At 40.7% G+C, this 23071-nt stretch overlaps 1 protein-coding gene across 3 annotated transcripts in view; it reads left to right on the top strand.

Moving 5' to 3' along the window:
• The first annotated feature begins 1438 nt into the window (after window positions 1-1438).
• Window positions 1439-23071, top strand: part of N4BP2 (NEDD4 binding protein 2) — a 41013-nt gene continuing 19380 nt past the window's right edge. Inside the window, exons 1-9 of one of the 3 annotated variants that reach the window (XM_082759475.1) lie at window positions 1439-1768; window positions 7544-7658; window positions 7995-8171; window positions 14074-14388; window positions 15708-16920; window positions 17758-17882; window positions 19067-19155; window positions 19995-20071; window positions 22085-22243. In XM_082759475.1, the coding sequence (XP_082615601.1) occupies window positions 14190-14388; window positions 15708-16920; window positions 17758-17882; window positions 19067-19155; window positions 19995-20071; window positions 22085-22243 (1862 nt within the window). In that variant the 5' untranslated portion in view covers window positions 1439-1768; window positions 7544-7658; window positions 7995-8171; window positions 14074-14189. Of the gene's footprint in view, window positions 1769-1985; window positions 2113-4062; window positions 4179-7543; window positions 7659-7994; window positions 8172-14073; window positions 14389-15707; window positions 16921-17757; window positions 17883-19066; window positions 19156-19994; window positions 20072-22084; window positions 22244-23071 lie in introns of those variants that run through there. The other 2 variants (XM_082759473.1, XM_082759474.1) reach the window with 2 other exon arrangements.

Raw genomic sequence — 23071 nt, 5'->3', positions numbered from 1 at the left:
TTTTAATTTTCGTTCTGTGAGTCGTGGCAAGTGACTGCTTTTTTGAAACTTAACAGGACATCCTGCGGATGAATGCATATAAGTATTGTATTAGAAATGTAAATGTTTGTCCTTATTTATTTAAATATCGCACGCCATATAACTAGGAGATAAGCACTGGAACAGCAAAGTTGACAGGCAAATTAGCAATGCTTAAATCAATCTAATCCCCCAAACATTAAATGTTTTGAATACTCTTCTCAATTTTAAACATTACTTGTATTGCAAAATATATATGAGCCTACGTACAAAATATTAATTTGCTTTTCAGTCGCTGTGCTATCAAACAGATGGCACCTGGGGGCTGTGATCCCCACACGCAGTAGAGAAGATCCTCTGAGCACCCTTGTGCGGATTTCACAAGAAAACCACAGTGAGCTACCCATACATAATTATTTCATCTTTGTGAGGAATGTTTTAGCAATTCGTGTCAATAAAGAGCTTGAAGAGAGGGAAACTCTCTCTTAATTTTGTGCCTGCTTTTTCTTTATGGACAGTAAAGTTACAGCTGTAATTGCAGGGGGAAACAACCTCCGGCCCCAAGGGAAGCCGCCGGAGCAGCACGAGTGACCGAGGGACAAAACTGGCCGTGACTCCCCTTGGGCTTTCTCGAGAGCCGTGTGAGATTTGGGGCTCGTAAGTAGCGCTTTAGCCTAAGTAGTCTGCTAAAGACCGCCTCTTGTTCCTCTCTTTGAAGGCAAAAGGACAAACGGGGCTTGGGGATGCCACCTTCTTCCCTGAATTGGCTGAATCACAATGCAAGTGATCTGTGGGCTGGGAGACGGCTTTACTGCCTCCGGGAAGAAATGGGTCTCGCCTTTCAGAAGAGAGCAATCCTTGCTCCTGGGCACTGGGGGAATCACAGCGGGACCCCCCCAGCTCGCTTCCCCCGGCGGCATTGTGCCACGGGGGGCAGAAGCTGAATGCGGGTGGTGGTGGGGGGCATCTCGAGACAAAGAGGTGTGGGGAAGGGACAAAGGGGGGCGTGAGGAACACCTGTCCCCGGCTTGGCACCGAGTGAAAGGGCAGGGAGGAGCCGAGCCTCTCCTGGTATGGAGGGGAGGCAGGAAGCCTGAGGCCTGTAATGGAGCGCCCTTCTTAGCAATCAGTAGCAGGTAAACTCCACCAGCGATTTCCCCATTGTATCTTAACGGCTGTTTGTTGAACCTCACATTTCTTAGATCATCAAACTCGTATAAAATCACAGTAAAGTTTCCCAGTAGAACCTCTTGAGTTTCTCTAAAGAGCTTCGTCCCTTTTGTTGATGCACCCAAAATTCCAGCTCGGGTGCTTGGCTCTCCTCACGGCGGTTCCAGTGTAAGCGGTGCTCCTCACCATCAGTCCGCCAGAAGCACGTCTCTCCTTATCAGCTTTCCATAATCTTCCATCATCCATCTCCTCCAAACATCCTTTGCTTGCTGCAGGTAACGAAAACCTCTCATCAGTTTCTCTTCTACTTCTCCCACAGCTCAGACCCTCCTCCACTGCAGTCACAGACGCCAGATCCCACCAGATTCCCCCATTTCCTCAAAAAAAAAACTTCTTGACACCATTCATCAGCCTGCGGAACCCCTCCCTCCTGCCAGGCTGCGGCCTTAGGAACTGCGTAGTGAAACCGGGCATCAGCAGCTAAACATTCGCTTTCTTTTTAATCAGAAATTAGGCGCCTGTCGCTACACGCCTCATAGATTTAACCCTCCTCAACCTCTTCAGACTCCGACGGCTCTCGGTAAGCCGGCCTGGGCGGTGCCGTGCCCTCTGTCGGGAGGGTTTTTGGTGAGTTTGGCCATAGCGGCGGGGCACGGGACAGCCGTGACAGAGCTACGAGCAGGACGAGCCCTGATGCCGGCAGGAGGCAGGGCCGGCCGGGGGGAGAGGGAGAGGGAGAGGGAGCGGGAGGGCGGCGCGGAGCCTCCTCCCGGCTGCCCTTCCCCGGCCGGTCGGAGAGCGGCACTGTGGCCCCGCGCCGCACGCTCCGCCGGAGCCTCCCCGGCTCTCCCCCTGCCTCCGCCGCCGCCGAGCAGCCCCGCAGCCCCAGCGGCCGGCCGGAGCCGGGGAGCCGAGCGGCGGGAGGTAACCGAGGGCCGCCGGGGTCCGGCGCCGAGCGGCGGGGCCGGGGAGGAGCCGCGCCCTCCCCCTGCCGCCGATAGGGCGCGGGGCTGCGCTGCTCCCCGCCGCCGCCGCCGCTCGGCCGCCATTTCGGGAGCGGGGAGGCTGCCGCGGGGGGCCCGGCTCCGGGTGGCCGGGACCGGGAGGGAGGCAGGCAGGGAGGGAGGAGGAGGAGGAGGTGGGAGCCGCCCGCTGGCCGCGGCTCGACGCTGCCGGGGAGGAAGGGGAAGGGGCCGGGTGCCCGGAGCGAGAGCCCCGGGGAGCGGTAATGGCGGCGGCTCCGCCTGCGGGATGCGGCCGCTGCCCCGGGGGCTCCGAGCGCCGCCGGCCCCCCGCGGGGAGACACCGACACGGGGAAGGGAAGGGCAGGGCAGGGCAGGGGCCGCCCCGGCCGCTGGAGAAAGGGGATCCCCCCGTGCCATGCAGCGTAGGCCATAAAGCAGCACCGAAATGCAGAGCCCGGCGAGTTAAATGAGTTAAATCCCCCCCCGTGCAAAAGGAAAGCAGAAGGTTTTGGGGATTTGGAAGGACTGCTTGTGCTGAACGCTTGGAAACTGCCAGGCTACGTTTATTGTGCGCTTATTAAATACACGTCCCGTGTAGCGCGGTGTGCCCAGGTGCTTTTTGGACGTTGTCTGCACTTCGCACCAAGTGCCGTAAGGTCACTGGGAATTCAGAGCAGCCCGGGTTAAAAGGACAGAAAAAAAAATACTGTTTTTCTGCACGTTACTTTTAAAAGTTCTGTTCTAAACGACTCAGAACAGTTTGACTCCAAGAGGTGCTTAAAACGCTTTGACACAAACTCCTGCCGAAGTTGAGCACCCACCTCAAGTTTAATGAAGCTTTCAGTAGGGCTATGCGGTTAAAAGATGAGAATAATTCATATGGAGCTTAAGCTCCAGCCCTCCAAAAGTTTTTGGAGATTTCCATCCCTTCGTCCATTTCACCGTTTGCTCAAATAAAAGCTGAAGGTACTTTGTCATAGGATGTGACTGGGGAGCCTGAGGTCAGGATGTAAACCTGAAGCAAATTGCAAAAGGGCAGAAAAAAAAACAACAAGCGTGGTATACAATTGTAATAACAGGTCTAGCCCTGATTCATGGGGTACAGTCACCATTAGGGCAGGGCTGGTGTGGGTCATGTGTTTGCAGCCCTTTCAAGTTGCAGTAATTCTTCGTGTTGTTGACTGGACCCACGTGATGAGCCAGCATCAAAGCACATCTGAAAAATCCTTTAATTTCTTCCTTATAGGCTTTTTTCCTGTCGTGTGTTCTTATTTACTTAATAAACTATGACATTTAGGTCTGTTTTTTTGTGGCTTTCTCCATACTAGTTTTAATTTTTAAAGGAGTCTTTCTCTGTTTTGATGTTGCAGGTTTTCAGCTGGGGAAGGCGCTGATGTAGGAGGGAAGTGAGATTCTTGGTGTTATAGATGTGAAAGTGCAGTAGTACATGACAAAAATGTTAGCCTAGGCATGGTGTTGGGGAACATCCATGGCTTGTTTGCAGCTGTTTTGTTTCATGGTGTAGGCGAGTCCTTAGCTGTGATCCTGTCAGTTTTACAAAAGGCACTCTTGTTGCTTTTCTTTGTGCGTAAATACATTAATAGGAACTTAGGGGGGGGGTTGGCCTTTCATGGTCTGTCATCTTTGACTCCTCCCCGCGTGCTGATCTGTAGCTAAATGGCTGAAATAATCAGTCTTAGTATTTTAAAAAAAAGTTTATCTGTGCATGAATTTAGTGCTGGTAAAAGTTGCTGAACTAACTAATTCTTGGGTTTTTCATTTTCTTGAGTGTTCTATGCTCAATTATTCTTGGGTTTTAGGAAGTTGCTGCCATCCTCTTTACTACAGAGGCTCTGCTACTATAAAAATGTCAGTAGGGTGTTAATTAGTCTTCAGTGACACTACCTCCCTTAATTAAATACGGCCATACACTGATATTTTCTCCTAAATCCAGCTGTGCTTGTGGAAGAAGCTAAGTTTGGTAGCTGCTTCTTCTCATGACTCTGCTGGGGATTTGATCTACTGGTAGGTTGATTTATGTAACTGATCTGTGTTCTGTCTCAAAAATGGTCTGTGTTAGCTCAACCCACTATTTAAATTGAATTGGCTGACGTTTTTCAGTCATATAAGGTGAACTTGTGAACTACTTTCTGAAGGTAAATCATAGGTTTAGGTCTCTGCCAAGGGAGTAGTGACACTCGTTGGGAGGCTGTAAGCTTCCAGTAGTGACAGTAGTTTGGAGGCTGTTGATGTACCTGGATGAGGTCATGTATCTGTGGGTTTACATTAAGCTGAAAATAGTCTTTATCTTTCTAATAGCTGCATAATGGCTGTGCATGTGCTGTGTTCAGCTGGCCTGGTGGCTCCCTCCAGAAATAGAAGTACACTAGAACATATGAAGAAGGTGTAATTGTACTGATGGAGCTGTGTAATGTAGTTTCCAGCTTAGGACCTGATGGGCTGGATTTCTTCTTGCCTAGAAAATGTTTAGGATGTCTTTGTGAATAAGCTGTTCTCATCCCTATCTTGCTTTCTTAATGTGGTTTGGCTTCTTGCTTTCTTTTTTTTTTTTTTTTAAGCTGTGATCTCATTGTGCACCTTGAATCGCTGTGAAGTGTGCTACAGGTCACTGTGGGATGTGTTGTTTGGGAAGTTACTCTGAAGTGGTACTCACGTTGCTGTCGTACGTGGGCCACCATCAGATTTCATAAACTGTTCTGCGCTTTTCTCCAACATCCCTAGTCAGCTTCTAGTTGTGGACTCTATTTTGTGAGGCTACTGGTTACTAGATAACACTTGGGTGATAAATCTGGCTGATGTTCCAGCACACCCTGTGCCCTGAGGCTCCAGCAGTCATGGTCTCATCTGTGCCCTGTTCTTGTAAATGCTTTCTTCAAACCTGAATGTATCTTTGTTTCTGAAGTCCAAAGACTTCTTGTGCTTCTGTTTTATCCCAGTGTGCAACAAACCTTCATTTGGAGTTGCAGAACTGGAATGTATGTATCCAATGGAAACTGTATGTATCCCTTACTCAGCTGTCGCACTGGGGGATCAGCAGAGTGCAGCACTGACTGCCACACAGACTTGAAGGACTTAAGTGGACCTTCGGGTAGCAAGAGAATATGTTGCAGGGAATTGATTGGATGGTACTAGTGATGACTTTTTCTGTGTAGTAGATGGAAGGGAAAGCTGTGGAGCTGAGAAGTCTTTGTATGTGGAAGCACCAGGAGCTGGTGACGTTGTGGAAACCCTGTTAGGTGCCTGCATAGGCCTGGAGACCTGTGCTCTGGAATCTGAATCTCTGTTAGCTGCTTCCTTTTTCCAGCAGCAACTAGAAATACTAATTAAACCCATCTTCATTTGCATCAATAGCTAAAGCAAGTCAAAATTTGGGGAAGTGGCATTTGCATTTGTTGCCAGTTCTGATTGCTGCCAGCACAGAAAACTCTAAATAAGTATGCTTTAAATGTTCTGCTTTCCATTCCTCCGTAAGGCCACCTGCATGTGTACACCAATAATAAGCAGCACCTGTGATCTTCAGCAGTACTTCTTGTTTCCAACACCATCTCATCCTGATGGAACCGGTCCTTACCCTTGCTGCTGCCCTTTCGCTGGTTCTCCAAGTACTAAAATAATGCTTATTGTTGGCCAGGTCTCAGAAATCTGGTTTCATCTAAAGAAATCCCTGACAGCAGGGGAAATACCAGTGAAAGAGGTGTATAAAGACTGTTGTTCTTAACAAGCAGATGTGCTGCTGGAAGACACGCCGGTGGCTGGGCCTGTCCCATGTCTCCTCATCCTGCTGTGCCCAGCTGGCCTTTGTGCTCACCTTTCGGTGGGCCTCTGGCAACAGCAGCTTTCCAGCTTCAAAGGACGCAGCATGATGTGGTGTTGGACAGCTTCTGTTGCCTGTTGAGCACTTTTGTTTCTTACTCGGAGCAAGATGCAGCTTCTGAGAAGAACCTGTCTGTGGTGCAGGCCACGTGCAAGGCTCAAAAATCACAGGAGCAGAGAAGACGCCCCAGCAGAGCAGCTCGTGTGAAGACTTAGGAGGCAGTGTCTTGCACTTGGGCTGAATTTTCTGAGAAAAGGAGGACCTTAGTTAAAACCTGAAGTAGATAAAGCCCTCTGAACATGTGGTGAAAATTACGCTGCGTGGGAAAAGCAAGAGAGCAGAAAAGATAGTTTTAAGTGTTTTTAAAAGCACTTTGGTCTCTAGCTGGGTATAGATTTTGACGTTAAATAACGAAGTGTTGGAGAGTCCTGTTCTGTTACTGGCTGCTGTCAGAAATGAAGGAATGCAGGAGGCTTACAAACCATCTCCTTTGCTACTCCTGGGCTTATTGAGAAAAATCAGCTGGCAGGCATTTCCTTTTCTTCATCCCTTTTCTACCTTGTTTTTCAACAGGGGACTGAACTTTGTCTGAAATGAAAAGTTTGGTGTTGTATAGACTGAATTAGAGAGTACAGTGGTTGGGTTTGATTTGATTAGCTACTTTTTTTGTCTTGTGCTTGTACTTAAATACTTGTTTTGCTCCATTAATGAGACTTAAGAATATAGAAAACGCAAGAGAACAAATCTGGAAGTAACCTTAATAACCTTTGCATTTTAGTGCATTTATTAGTGTGACCCGATAGAGAAAGCGGAAATGTGAGTAATGGAAACAACGTAGTGTTGCACTGCCATCAGGTACATTTTGGCCTTTCTGTTACCTTTCTAGACTGAATTTCTCTTCAATGAGAGCCGCAATGTTCTGTAAAATTGCTGAACAGTTTTTCAGTCCTTCCTGGAGTGGCTTTTGTAGTTTAGTGCAAATTGGGTGAAGCCAGGTGTTGGAGAGTGGGGTGAATAGTGTCTTCTGCCTCCAGCCTGCCGTTTGTTTTGTAAATTTGGATCAAAAGGATGAAAAAGGTCAAGGTGTTGCGTAGGTGAAGTGTTGTGTATGTTTTGATGACAGTTCTTAATGCTTTGGAGCACTGGAGTGTGGTTAAATGCAAAATGGGAGCTGAGTTGAGTTTCCCAGTCTCTTAAAAAGACTCCTACAAAGTCATTGAGCCATCCACCCATTGTATTAGGAGCACGACAGAGTATTTGTTTAAATTTCTATCAGTAGTTTAGCTAAGTATCCTCTTTTTTTTTTTTTTTTCCTTTTCTTTTTTCTTTTCGTTTTAATTGATTTTTTGTTTGGTTGGAAAACCTGGCTGCTGTTAGGTGCCCTAGGCTAATTTGTACACTGGAATTAAGTCAGGCTTTGAATAAACCTAACATCTTCAGTGTGGACCCAGTGCTTTAGGAGGTTTTAGGTGCTTTGACGAGCACCTAGCATTGGTGGAGCGTTGCAAATTAACAGTGTATCTAAAAGCAATGTATTCTGTTTTTGTTGTACTAGGTTTATGTTGCCTAATTCCCCACGTGATGGAACAAAGCTTTTCTTGACCAGCATGGATATATAAACACTTTCAAGATGGTTAAGAACTATTGTGAAGAACCAAATGGAATGACAAGTAAGGAAACTTACTTTTATTCCAAATTCATTCTGCTGTCATTATGTTATTTCCTTAACTGATGTAAGTCAGCTTTGTTAGGGTAAGAAATTAGTAACTGAAATTAGTAGGTGTTTCTGTCCTTGGCAAAACTTATATTTCAACTTGTCATGTTGTCATTTCAACTTATATTTCAACTTGTCATGCTGTGTACTTTACCAGTAAAATTCTAGGCATACTTAATCTATTAAAAAAAAAAAAAAAAAAAGTATTGCTCATTGTTAAAACTGCTTAAAGGTGCATGCTCTGTGAGCAAAATACCAATTTTAATTTGTATTCTGACGATTCCTTTGTCAGGAGGGAGCACCCACTTCTACTGATGCCTAATTTGTACATTTGACAGTATGGTTTCCTGACAGAAGAGTTTATTATATTTTTTTAAAAACTCCGAATCTTTATTAAATATGAAACCAGTGGTGGTTTTGGAAAGATGAGAAGGGACCCACTGCGGGGCAACTCGGTGAAGCTGAAAATGTAAGTTTTTATGGCATTATAATTTGATTCGAATTTAGTTTTTTTTTTTTTTTTCATTCTTAAGAATGTCAGTACCTGTGTGTGTTTTTCAAAGCCAGAAGATTCAAATGAACGTTGCATGATAAATATTCTATGCAGTTTGAAATTTAAATTTTTGTGGGGAAATAAGAAAACAAAACCAACCTTTGTTTATGTGTGTTAACTTCCTTAAAGTGATCAGAGAAATTTTAAATTTGTGTATGTTTTCAAAACATTCACAAATGGGCGGGTTTGGTCATTTTGGCTGAAAGTTGCCTTGTGTCAAGGTAGGAGGTTTCCTTTGGCCTTAAAAAAAGGCAGAGAAGTAATATTGATAGCTTATTTGTCATTTGAACTTGATCTCAGTCAAACCAGAAGCCATGCCGCTGAATTATTTTGGTAAATTTTGAGCAGTAGTTAGAATATTTTTCTGGTGTATCTGCTTCCAAAACAAATTCTTGTAATGACTTTGAAAAATTACATTTACTGCTGATTGTTTCTCAGTGCAGTATCTCTGATTTAAGGAGCTTTGCAAATAACTTGGTATCCACTGTCTAACTGACTTAAAATAGTTTAGTATATTTCTTCCTTCACTGTGCATCTTCTGTCGGTTGTTGAATACTACCTTTTTCCTTCACTTCCTATACTTGAGATTATACGTATAATATGACTTGCAGTCAGTCTGATGTTCTGAAGAATTTGGGCACATCTTGAAAATGCAAGCCACAGTGCATGGTTTCTAAGAAGACATCCAGGTATAAAAGAAGTATGAGAAATCTCAGGCCTCCTTCAGACCTTTCCTCAGCAATTGTATATTTACTTTCACATTACACTGAAAACTAGACAGTAATGCAAGTCTCAAGCCTTAGACTTCTCTTGCTTTCTCATAACTTTTAGTCAGATGCTGCTTGATACTGTTTTGTAATAGCTTTTGTTTGATTTTATAAAAATACTGTTCTTCAACAGTACATAGAAATTCCCCTCTGCTTTCTAAGAACTGCTAGCTTTTGCCGTGGAATTCAAATGAGCTTTAGCTGAACAAATTTAACGTAGCTTCAGTGTAAAAATTACTAGTATCTTTTAGCTTACTTCAGAAAATGCATTTGTAGCCTTAGCAATCTGATAGCTTCTGTAGGACAAGTCTATATTAGCACTTATTTCCTAGCGTAAATGAAATCTTACCTTACCTTTTTCTTTTTTTTTAAATAATATTTGTTTGTGAAGGGTCTTGGGGACTTTTTTCCGCTTAGATTTTTCTTTGGCTGGTTTTAAGGGTTTTGAGTTCTTTGGATTGAGTCATAAGAGAGAGTATATTTTGAATCTTTGAAGGAAAACTTAAAGTGAAGTTACCATTTGCTTTACCTGTGCTGGAACTTGGATTTCACCCTAAAGTGTCTGCTTATGACGAATCTACCTCTAAAATTTTCAGTATAAGCACTGTTTCTATTTTCATAGTCGTTCTACAGGTTGTTCACTCAGCTGCATTGTAGGAAAGGACTTCAATGACTCAAATGTTGTGATTCCCAGATATCTTTGTTGCCATTTAGCTGGAATTTACCTTTAATGCAGGAAACAAATCTTAGTGTCTAGCATAGCAGATAAAATCCCATGTGTTAATATGTGAAACTAAAAGTGCTAATAAGCTTTCATGCTCTAGAGTTTAAATGTCTTTATTTGAGCCAGTTTGGGCTAAATCCCTAAGCATGCTGATATTGACGTTTATTTAAAATGCACTGATGAGCATTTTGTGCTGCAAGCAGTCCCTGTAAGATTTTAAGTTTTGGACTTGGCCTGATGTTGTAAACAAAGTACTGACAATGCAGGAAGGCAGGTGTCTTCCCTGCAATAGCCAGCTGCTTTGTCCTCCTGGATTGCTGCTTTCTGCAGGAGCAACCACAAGGCTGGGAGGCCTCGAGGCCATGATTATGGAAAAAAACTTAAAACATTTCATAGTCAATTGTCTTTCATGAAGTAACTTCTCTTTCCTATTTTCATTTTATATCAGGAAGGCTGTTCTGGTATTAGTTTAACTTAGCTCTTTGTTTATTTAATCTCTTCTAATGCCTACTAGAGTTAAAAACAGTATGTTGAAAACATGTCATCCCCCCTCCTTCCCAATATGAGGAGTCTGGCCCAGATGACTGTTATGTTTCTGATAGTTTGGGTTATTTTTTTCTAGGGATGGTTGCATTAATGAAAATAAAATGGAACCTCGTGGAACATGTCTGCAAGGGAATTCCCTGTGCTGTGGTTGCAGTGATTTCAATTCACTCTGTGCTTTGTGGAAGAATTTTCTTAGGTATTTTCCTAAGACTTTAATACTTAGTTTATCAATTTTAGCATGAGAGTGGAAAAAAAATGGAGAGGGGAAAAAAAAATTAATATTTTTCCTCTTCTATATAGTGGTATTTACTGGAAACAGTGGTCATCTTACTGAGAATTACAAACATGTTCTTAAAGCTAGTTTAAGAAACTGTTGGTTTTCCTTTCCCTGGAAAAGAACATTGCTACTTGGACATTGGTATTGAGATTTGATGTTTTAGTCCATCCCCATGCTGTGCAAGGTTGGCCACTGCTCTGCACTTCGTTGTTCCACCTGTAAAACAAAAGGAAAAGGTGTGTTGTGTTAGGGTGATGACATCGGTGCTTGCCTGTGTTTGTAGTGACTGGTTTGCCTGTTGGTGGCTGCTGATCCTTGGCTGCGTGTATCTGTGCTTGAAAATGTCTCATGCATCTATCCAGCTCCTTAGGGGTAGAGGTGCTGAAACAGGCAACATCAGAGGCTCATAATCCGTGATTAAAAATAAATTCTGGACATCTAGAAAGATGATGATATTAAGGCACCCTGACAGGTCTACAGCATCTCTCTAGGGTTTGCACATCTTGTTTTGTAGAGAATGCTGGTGTCTTAATCTCTCTTTTGTTTGTAAGATTGCTTAATTAGGAAGGTAATTCTCATAGAAGCAGATTTGTATACAGTTCTGGTAGCTGGATTACGTTGAGAGGAGATCCTTAATGTCAGGAGATGTGTATTTCTGAAGAACTGTGAGTTGAGGACGTGCTTGTGAGTTTTTGTTTTGTTTTGTTTTTTGTAAAGGTGCAGTCGAGACTGCCACAGGAGTATTGTTCTTCATCAGTGCTGTAATGAAGCAGCTGTTTGCTTTAATTGGCTGCGTGTAGAAGGAGGTATCCAGAACTGCCTAGTGAACCACCGAGTGCATTGCAGCCTCTGGTTGACTGTCTGGAAACCTCTTTCAGTGTGTTCAGCACAGCCCTGCTCTTCTAAATCAATCTGGTATTACAACGGCATTTACATCTTGGGGAAAAAAGCCCCCATTCACAGCAAGCTACAAATTGTTTTATAATGTTAGCCAGAACCAACAAATGTAGCTGACCTGCAAGTCTGGCTATTGGGTTATTCAAAATTGTTTCCCCTTTCTTAGCTTTCAAAAAGAGAATCTTGAATATCTGAAAAGACAAGTCCTGTGATAAAATCCTTTTACAAGTTCAGGGCATGCTCTTAAAAACAAGTGAACAATTTTCCCTTCCAGTTGTGTGTAGCTGCGTCATCCCTTTTGTAATGAGCGCAGTGGGCTTTGTGTGTGCGCGGTCATCTATTTTTGTAGACTTTTATTATGCTTGGTAATATCAACAGGAGATATTGCCTGGGAATCTGTCCAGGAATTACATTGAAAATACAGTGGTAAACGAAGGGGAGTCTGTCAAAATATCTGATACTGTCCATGATGTTGTCCATAATACCTTATTTTAGCTTTTTTTTTTTTTTTTTTTTTTTTCCTTCTCTCATTTTACTGTAATAGTATTCAGGATTTGTGGTATTACTTTGAAAAGGTTTTTGAGATCTCTGGACCATGGCACCAGCAGTTTACTGTAAATGCAAGGATTATGCTCATAGCTCATGCAAACAAAGTCTCTTCCTATGAAACACAGCATCCTTTGTAGCGTACTGACAAAGGGAAAAAGTATTATTATTGTTGGAACAACAGATGAAGGTGATGGGAAGTATGTGATTAATTCTCAAAAGCATTTTTTTTCTGATTTAGATCGATGCAGACTGAAGCGTGGGGCTTTGTTGGATCATAAGAGTAAGGCATCCTGATAGATAGTGTGACACACAGCTGTTAAGCAGGCTGTGTGTTGGGAAGGCAATATCCTACAGTGAAGTAAGAGAATCGGTTGTTAGAAGTCCTAGCTAAAGAGCGTGTTTTTCAGCAGGACTGATCATTATAAGGGAGCTGAAATGAAACATTAACAACACTTGGAGTGCTCTGCTTAAAGTCTCCTGGTGTGCAGTAATGTCGAGGCGCATTAATAGCTTTCTCCCTTGCAGGGACTTTTCTTTGTCACTGAACCAGTTTTAGTGGGGAGCATTTTTTTTAGCACTGACTCCTTGCATGAAGTTAGGTCTCAGCCTGTTTTACAGGCTGGAGGATGAATCAAACAGAAAAACAAGTTTGAAAACCGTGACTCTTTTCTAATCGTTTTGTTTGATTTTTTTTTTTTTTTTGGTGTGTGTGACAGTAAAGAGCAGTGTAAAGATGGCTAATCAGAGAGAGAGAAATCAAAAAGAATAATGAAAAAAAATAATCTGCGATTGTCCCAGCTCAGTCTGGCTAGCTAGCATCTTCCAGGGTCATCTCCCCATTATTTTTTGGAATGCTGCCTCTGCCTTTTTGTGTGTATTGTCATGCCTTTCACACTTCCTCTTCATTGTTTCAGACATCCATTTATTTTTTCTAGCTGAAGTCCATAAACATACAGTAGAGACTCGTGGGATCCTGAAGTTGTTTTTCTTCCACTCTCAAGTCGTAAGAATTTATATAACAGTTTACCTCCTTTTAAATACTTCTCTGGTAGGGAAGCTATCACTAAATAGTGATTCTTTGCTGTAATTTACTTCAGATTCTCAGCCTTACCAACGTTTTCCACTCTACTGAATAACCCCTTTAAACATTATAAATGAGTTTGTTTTGAGCTTTGCTAGAACACAACAAAGCTTTAATGTTATTTGACATAAAGGAAGAACTGAGATCACACTATATGCTCTGCCTGGATTTCAATTAAGAGTTGCTTTCCTCTTCTACACAGGATTAGTGCAGTAATTGCAGTTATTATCAATGCCATCATGTTTTAACTAGAAACATTCGAAGGTTTCATGGAAGAAGTGGGGGAGGAGGACAGGAGCCTCTTCCCACTGCATGGCTCATAAAGCTGCAAAATGTTTTGAAAAGTTAAAAGCACCAACACCAACAAAAAAGCAACGCAAAATTGCTGAGGTTGGAAGGCAGCTCTGGACGTCATCTGGTTCAACCCACCTGCTCCGGTAGCGTCACCTAGAGCTGGTTGCTCAGCCCAGGCAGGTTTTGAAGATCTCCAGAGATGGCAACTCTGCAGCCTGTTTTCTGGTGTCTGAATACTGAAGAAAATCAACTGTTTACTCTTAAAATACCCAAAGTGGAAAAGGATAGTCATGTTCGGAAGGACTTGTGGAACATTTGGAAGTGTCTGCCATGTTTTCCAATAGTTTTGTCAGAGAAGCAAAGGCTCTGAATTTTTAACAGAATGTAAACTCTCCATAATGTTAACTGGTCATCAGTAGGTGTTAGCAGAGGAGTCCTTTTGAACTGTCTGCCTTGCATTGCCTCCCTTTTCTGGATTTTTCTTTTAAACTCAATTCTATTTGTCCTGTCTTCCAGACAAAGATTGGATAGCTATCTAGTTCGAAATAAGGTTGTCTAAGAAGAAAGGAATCCTTCTGGAAAATGCATTTCTGGACGCTTGTGTATTTTTTATCTTTTAGCTTTCTTAACAGGGGGCACGAAAACACGACCATATTAAAAGTTGTTGATTCTCTTCTTTCCAGGTCTGCTCTTCTTGTTGTGTACATCCTGGTTATGAGAGGTTTCTTGTGACTTCTAAGTTTGTTACCATTGACCTCATGTGAACAAAACAAAAAGCAAGCTGACTTTGGAAAACAAAATGCCACGGAGAAGGAAAACGGGTGGAAGTCCCTCTCGGAAGAATGGAACTGCTGTATTTCAAGGGGACCCAAGCCTCTCAGTGTCACAAGCAGCATACAGTGTCAATAAGGAAGAGCTTTTCAACAGCATGTCAGAAATGTTTTCTGACTTGGATCCTAGTGTGGTTTATATGGTTCTGTCTGAATGTGATTTTAAAGGTAAATAAAATACAGTTGGCGTTACAGTTTTGTTCCATGTACAGACAGTTCTTAAGTAGGGCAACACCAAAAAAGTTGGTGTGGGTGTTGCAAGTATATTTGTGAGTCTAGTTTTTAACGAGTAGGTGAGTCATAATATTTTGAAATTTTATAGCTCTTTGCATGCACAATTCTCCACGTTTGACAGTGTTTCTCTGAGACTGGTAATTTGCAGTACCAGTGTGCTTTAAAAAATGGGGGTACAGTTTAAGCAGCAACATCTGAGTTGTTTGGGCAGGGAATAACTATTGCTTGGAACATATTAATCAAGCTGTGTTCATATGGTCAGATGTGATTAGCTGATTTTTTTTCTAAGAATATTTGCAAAGAAGGTAGAGGTTGGCATTCTTCATGTGTGTGAAATTTAACCATTAAAAGGGCTGCTTTTATTGCTGTTTTTGTTACCTGAATTGTATAGAATTTATAACTTAATAGGTCAACTTAATATTTGTTGCTATGATCACTTTTCCTTGAAAAGTGGATTTGGTGTAGTTATTGATTCATGCTTTTGTGTAGTAAGATTTACACACTTAGTTTCAGTTTAAAAATTGAAAAAATAGATTTTTTTTTTTTGTATGAGTAACAGTAAGTTGCTCTCATATAGTAGAGAAGATAGAAGGACAAGGAAGGTTTTATATAACATGTACCTCTGTGTGCAGAGAGAGTTGGACTTGAACGGACTTGTTGCTACATTGTACTTCAGAAAAATAGAGGCTTAGTTTTAATTTTATGCTACTTGTGCCAGGTTTTCATTTTTGTTAACGTTAATCACAGGTAACCTGTGCTCCATTTAGTGGCTTTCCAAAGATTCAATGTGGATGCTGGATTTTTCAAGCTATTAGTTGTGACATTTTCACTTGAGCCTAGCCATAATGAAAGCAATTTTTATACTTGTATCTCTTTAGCTCTCAATAGTGTCTTTCAGTTCATTTCACACTGTTTCACTTGTACCATTTAGGTTAGAAATAAGGATCCATTTAAACATCCAGCTCTGACTTACTTGCTTTTTTTCCAGTTAAACATAGTCATTTTTAGACGCTGTTTCCTTAGTCATTTTAATGCTTATTATGTTATTATTTTGCAATATGTCTATTTTTAGTTCTGTCTTTTACCTCTAAAGAGATACAGGTCGAGAGTTGCAAAAGGTATGTCAATAGATGAATTGGTGAACTTTCCGTTGGTTGTCTTAGTTATTATGAATACTTCCTGAAGTAAAAAACTACATTCGCATCAGCTTGTGTTGCTCCGGTTGACCACACTTTATTTTCTTTATTCAACAGTAGAAAATGCTATGGATTATCTGCTAGAGCTGTCTACTCATGCCGAAGGAGCAGTATCTTCAAAAATCTCAGGTTTTGATACAGTAGTATCATCACTAGCTCTTGTTAATCAGCAAAGATCTGTTGCAAATCAAAGAACAGGGGGAAGTACTGCAGAACACAGTAATTCTGAAGAAGAAAAAGAAAAGGTCTTATCGCCTGATGTGCAGCTGACTGAAGAACTGGATTCCTTAATAGAAAATGCCTTTCAGAGATACAGCTTGAGTGATGAATTACCTAATTCTGCAAATGACCAAATTGTATGTGAACATGATGGCTTTAATGAATTTACTCAGTGGGAAGGATCTGATTCAGGTTGCAATGTCCTACATTTCCCACAGCAAATAGGGACAAATGATGAGGTTTTAGAAAACCTTTGCTGTTCTCAGCCACCAGTGAGCCAACTGAGCATCCAGACAAGCTCCCCAGCTGCATCAGACACTGTTGCACAAATATTGGAAGATTCTGGTTGGTCAGAAATGCAAGTTCACCATGATGTAGCTTCAGAAGCCTGTAAAAAATCAAGTGGAGAAATGTCATGTGGAAATTCTGATCAGGCACAAAATACTGTTCCAGATCATAAAAGTGAAACTGCTGCTTCTGGTGAGTCCTCCCAAAGACCTCTGGAACTTGGAGTAGCTGTCAATGAAAATCCTAATTCAAAGTGCATGGAACAGGACAAAGAGGTAATGACTGCCTGTAACAGCCACCAGAGCGCTTCTCTTCCAGAGGCATCTCTTGAAAGATCCAGTTTCAAAACACCAAAACTTGTAGATTTTGAGCAATCTCAGCAGGGTTATAACTCAAACTTTTCTATGCCGTCATGTCAAACTCATCAACAGTGGAACCTCCTGGCTCCTGCGTTTTATCCTTCCAGTGGAAACCACAGCTTTGTAACTCCTGTGGCTGCCAGTCCAGGGCAGTGGAGGCCTATTTCAGACTATAGGAATTTGGAAGAAGGACTTTTTTTTTCTTCTCCAGCGGTTTCAAATGCCTGGGATAGCAATCCTTCTCTGAAGGTATGGGGAAATCAAGATAGAAACTCAAAATTGAACCTCTCGCAAGCACAGCAACCATCTGTTTGTCACATGATGAGAAAAAAGATGCACCTTATAGGTCAAGTACTTGTTCTTCTCAGAGGTGTTCCAGGATCAGGAAAATCATATTTGGCAAGGTAGAACATCTATATTGTGAGCTTATAAAAGAAGTTGCTTAATTGTCTACAGGATTTAGGGCAGGCAAAGACTATTTTCTGACATTTTTAAATAGTTATGATTAAACCTTACTTGTCCTGCTGTATGTACAGCATCATGAGTAATAACAATTGGAGAGAACAGAGTCACTTCCAGCTCATTGATCTCTGGTGAAAATAAAAATAGGAGGGGTACGTTTGAATGTCCCTCACTGGCCTGAGGTCCAGAATAGAGTTACACCAGCAGAGTAAATCATCACAGTAATATTTAGCTCTGCTGTGTTTGTCTAATCCCTAATAATTTCCTGTATTTCCTTCCAATAACATTGTTGGAAATACAATAGGTAGAAATTTCCCTCCCACTGTCGGAATTCTTTTGAGAAAATTTGTGTAAGTAGTATGTGTTGAGTGTCTCAGGGTGATATCTTTTCTAACTCTCCGAAAGCCTAGATTACACATAAAGTCCTTTGGCTGGCGTCTGACATACTTGGTGCAATTAAAACTGCATGTTTATCTGGCAGTATGAATGTATGTCACTAGATAAAGATGGAAAAATATTTCTCTGATTTCTTGGAGTGAGACTTGTAGGGAAACTATCAGCTGTTTTCCCTAGATATACACAGCATTTGCAAAAGGAGGGAAATTGTTGTAGTTCATCTTTGCTTGGAGGATGATTCATCCTTTACCTGAATTTGCTGCTTATGTTCCAAATAATCAGCCATGCTGCTTTTGGACAAGAGACTGAAGATGTATATGTTAGTAAACAGCAGGGCTGGGGAGGAGAAGGGGAAAAACTACTTACTTCTTGATCTTTCACAGGACTTTGCTGGAGGATAATCCAGGTGGAGTCATTCTTAGTAGTGATGATTACTTTTATAAACATGGACAATACCATTATGATCCTGATTGCTTAGGGGAAGCACATGACTGGAACAGGAAACGAGGTGAGAAATAAATAAGGGACTAGCTTGCTTGTTTACACTTCAGTGCTTGTGTACTGTTGAAGAAGCTGCCTGTCTTGTAATGCTTGTGCCACAGGATCAGCATTTTTCCCATCCTGCAATTAGTTTTGAATGTGTATAGAAAAAGAGTATGAGCAAAAACTCAGAAATCACCTGTTCATTGTGTGTTTTGCAATCGAGAGCACCAGTTTTGTCAAAAGATTTTGTCCTCAAATATCATTGTGGTATGTATCTTGGGTTGTATCCCCCTGGAGTGGTGACCAGTGCTATCTCCTGGCAATATTTTTTTCTGATATTAAGCTGAATAATTATTTATCCATATACAATAAATAATGAGAACGTTGATACAAATAAAACACCTACACAGATATTTTCCTGCTCGTGGTTATTTTTTTCTCTCGAGCATTAAAATGTTGGCAAATTTAAAACATTTGTAAGATCAAGACAGAAACAATAATATTTTTCCATAATCAGTGTATTTTGTGATAGAGGCTCCCACTAAGCTCTCCATAGAAACAGCTCTTAAAGCATATGTTTGCTAAATTTGAATCATGATCACTTTTCTACTGTCAGATTTCTAACCTGTAGAAAAACGGATTAATAAGAAACATGATTCATTGATAACTTTGATTGTTCAGACTCATTGTAACATAGCTACAGAAACATGGTGCTGTGTCTCAAAGCTAGTAATTCTAAACATTTTATGACTATGTATTAAAAATTACAATAATTCTTTTGATTTTTCATATTTTATACAGTTTACAGAGTGGACTAATCTTAAGACTGTTATAAAGCCAAGAATTTTGTATGCAACAAAGAAGTCCACTTTAAGGTGATCATGTAGTTTTTTTTAGTTTGATTTATTGATTGATTAGTCATCTTGCCACATTTTACATCTGCATTTTCATTCCTTGATTATCATGCATTTATTAATTCAAAAGAATAATGTCATATCTCAGTAGCTTTACATATGGGGGGGAATTTCTAAAATAAGAGGGCCTTGGAACAGAGAGAATAAGTTGTGGCAAGAGTTTACTCAGTGGTTAATCATTGTGGATTATCTATTAAAAAAATTATTACGGATTTAGAGAAGTATAAGTGTTACATGTCCACGCTATTATCACGAAATTAACCATATCACATTCATTTATACACCTGTCTTTCAGCCAAAGAAGCATTTGAAAGGAGAATCTCTCCTATAATAATAGACAACACAAACATACAAGCATGGGAGATGAAGCCTTATGTTACATTGGTTAGTATCATAATTTCATGGATACAAAAAGGGATTACTGACCTTTATGTCAACGTGTTTTAAAATCAGATTATCTTCCTCAGTCTAGCTCTTGTATCGCAGGGAAGTCTGGAGTCAAGTGCTATATGGAATGATATTACCCAGTGCTGTGTTGTTTGTATGCCTGCGTGTTGAACTGGCCTGGTTTCCAGGTGACAAATCCGAGTGTTTTGTACTTAAAAGCAAAAATATATTTTTGTGTGGAAAATTGGATTATTTTCCTCTTCTATATTGTGAGGAAAAATACAAGCTACTTTTTAAAAATGTATGGTCTACTCGCATCAGTAGTGCAGATCATAAGGGCCATTTACTTGCTGCCTGCTCAGGTTTCCAGGATGTCAGGAAGGCTTTCCACTCTAGCTGTGTTAGTAGAGCTGAATTGCCTGTTTGGAACCAGCTGCATCTGGCCAGCTCTGAATGTCTGCGTGTAAGCATTGAGCTTTTCTGTATAAGAGGCTGTGTAGACACATGCATACCACACCTGGAGAGAGGCGATGCTCTGTGCTCTTGAGTCTGCTCTGACTCAGAGGAGGTAGAACATTAAAGGGATTATATCAAATAGAGATTTTTTTTTTTTTTATTGGGATAATGGCACAAACTTAATTTAAAAATCTCCATTTATATAATTAGAATTGAAACAGTGAAAGAAAATACATTATTCCAGATATTTAATTGGTTTTGAAAGAGATAAAAAAAAAAAAAAAAAAAAAAAAAACAGCTTTAAAGAAGCAGCCTATGCATGTACATTTTTTGTAGATGGATGATGTGTTTTTGTTCCGTTTTATATTTGTTTTATTCAGGCTCAGCAGTTCAAATACAAAGTCATGTTCCGCGAACCAGACACTTGGTGGAAGTTTAAACCAAAAGAACTTGAAAAGTAAGAATGTAAAGGAAAATTTCATGTTCTATTGAATACTTCTCATAGTCTGACTATGACTTTATTTTTTTCAATAATAAGTAGACTTTAATTTTTCATACAATAGTAACCTCTGTTAGATTTTATATACATTATATGTTTATATATATATATATGTAATTCTGTCACTTTGTTTTAATTAATACAAAAGATACTAGCAGCAATGCCATGTAACGTTTTCATGATTGCAGTTCTTTTGCATCAAAGAGCAGTGATTGCTCCTTTGGGTTCCTGAAGTTGTAAAAATGATCTTAGGTTGGGACTGGTTTTGCACCTGGTTGGTCTGTTGTCTTACTTGGAATGTCTTTGCTGCCATGTGGATTAAGACCATCAGCACCTTGTGGCCTCAGAGGGACAAACGCCTCTGTATCAGCCCCTGTGTATTTAACAGGACCTCTACACAGTCCTGTTACTTACGGTTTGTCTTGCCTATTTAGCTCTGTGTTAGTGGATAATAAGATATCTTAAAAATATATTGGTTGGATATATATCCAGCCAATATATTGGTAAGTTCAAAAGGTGTGCTCAGTTGTTCAAAGTCCAAGAAGTGGCTGATGTCCTTCTAGGATCAATTCTAAGGCCATTGCTATTTAATGTCCTTTTTATGACTTGGATGTTGGGACAGACTGTGCCTACATGAGCTTTGCAGATGATGCTGAATTGGGCAAGAACAGTTTATTTAGCCTTAAGAAGAAACGTTTAGGAGGGATTGTATTGCTGCCTTCAGCTACCTGTTGGGAGGTTACAGAGAAGACTAAAAGGATCTCTTCTGAGAATGGTGCAGGGATAGGATAAAACATAAACAAGTTGGATCTTGTGAAACTTTGATTACATAAAATAAAAAAGATGGTTGGGCACTGAAGGAGGTTGCCCAGAGTTTGTGGACATTCAGTCACTGGGTACACTGAAAACCTGACAGCCCGGCCTAGCTGTACCTTCTGAGTAGGAGGTTGTGCTGCATTTTCTCCAGAGGTCCCTTTCACATTAAATTATTCTGTGATTTCATAATATGTGTTGTCATCTGAATTTGCATGCTTAGCTTAAGGTTGGCCACTTTTTGAGGGAGGTAAGGTAGATTATTTTCTTACCTAACATACAACTTAAATGTGAGAAAACCCAGCAGAAACCAATGACCACCTGTGTCTCGTTGACTGTGACACTACCTTAACTTTTTAAGGAGCAGGAGCTTCTTGATACCAAGCCTAGATAAGACTCTGATGTCTCTGAATGAACTGAGAGGAGCTCAGATGGTTTAGTAACCAAACACCCATAGGTTGTTGGACAACTTTCAGCATAAATACCAGTTCCAGGCCCATGCAGACTTTGTTTTCAGAAAGCAGGAGCAAACAGGAGTCATTTTGGAATAAACTGTGGTTAGGTAGGAGGGAGGAAAGTCCTACTTTCTTTTACTAGAGATCAGTTGGTATTTTCTCCTGTACCTGTTTTGCCATCCTTGGCAGGTTTCACTTGTTCTAGGTATAATTGCTGCATTGGTGTTTAACAAAGCCACTGGAAATTCTGGACACCCAAAAAGTGTCTAGAATAATATGCAAATAAGCTTTCCTCAAGACTCAAGGAGTTGTTACGTTATGAAAGCCAGAGAAGAAAGACTGAACTCTGGAATCTTCCTTATCCACTTCGACTTCCTGCATCACTGTCTGGATCTGACGTGGTGTGTTTCTGATGCTTATTTGAAGACAACACATTATTGGTGCAGTCGTAGATTTCAGTACTAAACAAAACATCTTGCAGAGCAGGGCAACCAGACAGGGTGAAGTCAAATAGAGCAGTAATTTGTCTGAGACTCCCTGTTTTGAATACTTTGGTGCACTGATATGGAATGAATTTCTATTTCAGTTTTTGCTGTGTCCTTATGAGTTCTCTGGTTAGTCTTGCTGTAACCATCAATTATGCTCTTCTCTTAGTCTGTTGTAATATGCAAATCTGAATATAAATATGTTTTTTAATTCATAGGCGGAATATTCATGGTGTATCTAAAGAAAAGATCAAGAGAATGTTGGAGCGGTATGAACGTTGCCTTAGTATTAGATCAATCTTGGATTCTTCAGTCCCAGACAAATCAGAAGTTGCTGCCTGGAGTGAAGATCCTCCTTGTCAGGAGGAAAGTAATAGGTTAGATTATTTTCCTAGCCTTGTAGTATCAAAAAAAAAAAAAGGCTAAAGAGTCAAACTTTATAGTAGTGTAACCTGGGTAGTGCTGTTGAACACTGAACATGTTTCAAACATTAATGAAATAATAACAAAGAAACACACTACAAAGTTTTCTTAGTTTTTAGGGATTACAAGACTGCTAGAAATGAGCAGTCAAGGGATATACCTTACCTGATAGATATGTGCTGTTGTATGTATAACACTTAAGTCCATAAAATGCTTTTCGCAAAAATGCAGCCTCAAATATGAGCAAATTACTATTCCTGAGTCTGTGCGCTGATATAAGATGACATTCATATAATAGTAGGAGTTACCTACTTGCTCTTGAATATGCATAATGTAGAATAGTCTAGATTTCTGTTGGTTATACACACCCAACATAGATAATTTTGTAGTGGCTAATCTGAATAAAGCTTAAATGCATCAATAAAATCTGATTTCCTGTGCGTTCTTATGTAGGTTGTTTGTTCCATGCTTAATATATTTGAAATTAAGTAGGGACTGATAATGAATGGAATGTAGTTGATTGTGAAAAGCAGAGTGATGTGAAATGGCAGGACCCTTACTAGTTAATTTCTGGACTCCTTTGTTTAGCATCTAGCAATCAGAAGGGAGAAGCAGTCATTAAACAGAAAAAGTTACCACCTTTGTGGCTATGAAGGAGGAAATTTGTGGCAACAGAGTGTTCCAGTACATAAGTGAATGAAGGGAATGGGTAAAGATAGACTCTTAGGAAAGTATTCTTAGTCCCTTGCTGAAATAAAATAGGGTTACTTACCAAAGAAAGTT

This window comes from Aythya marila, assembly GCF_965140915.1.
Source record: "Aythya marila genome assembly, chromosome: 4".
In the NCBI taxonomy this organism is placed as follows: Eukaryota; Metazoa; Chordata; class Aves; order Anseriformes; family Anatidae; genus Aythya; species Aythya marila.
The sequence above is the reverse complement of the archived record's forward strand: the minus strand, read 5'-3'. Positions and strand labels throughout refer to the sequence as shown.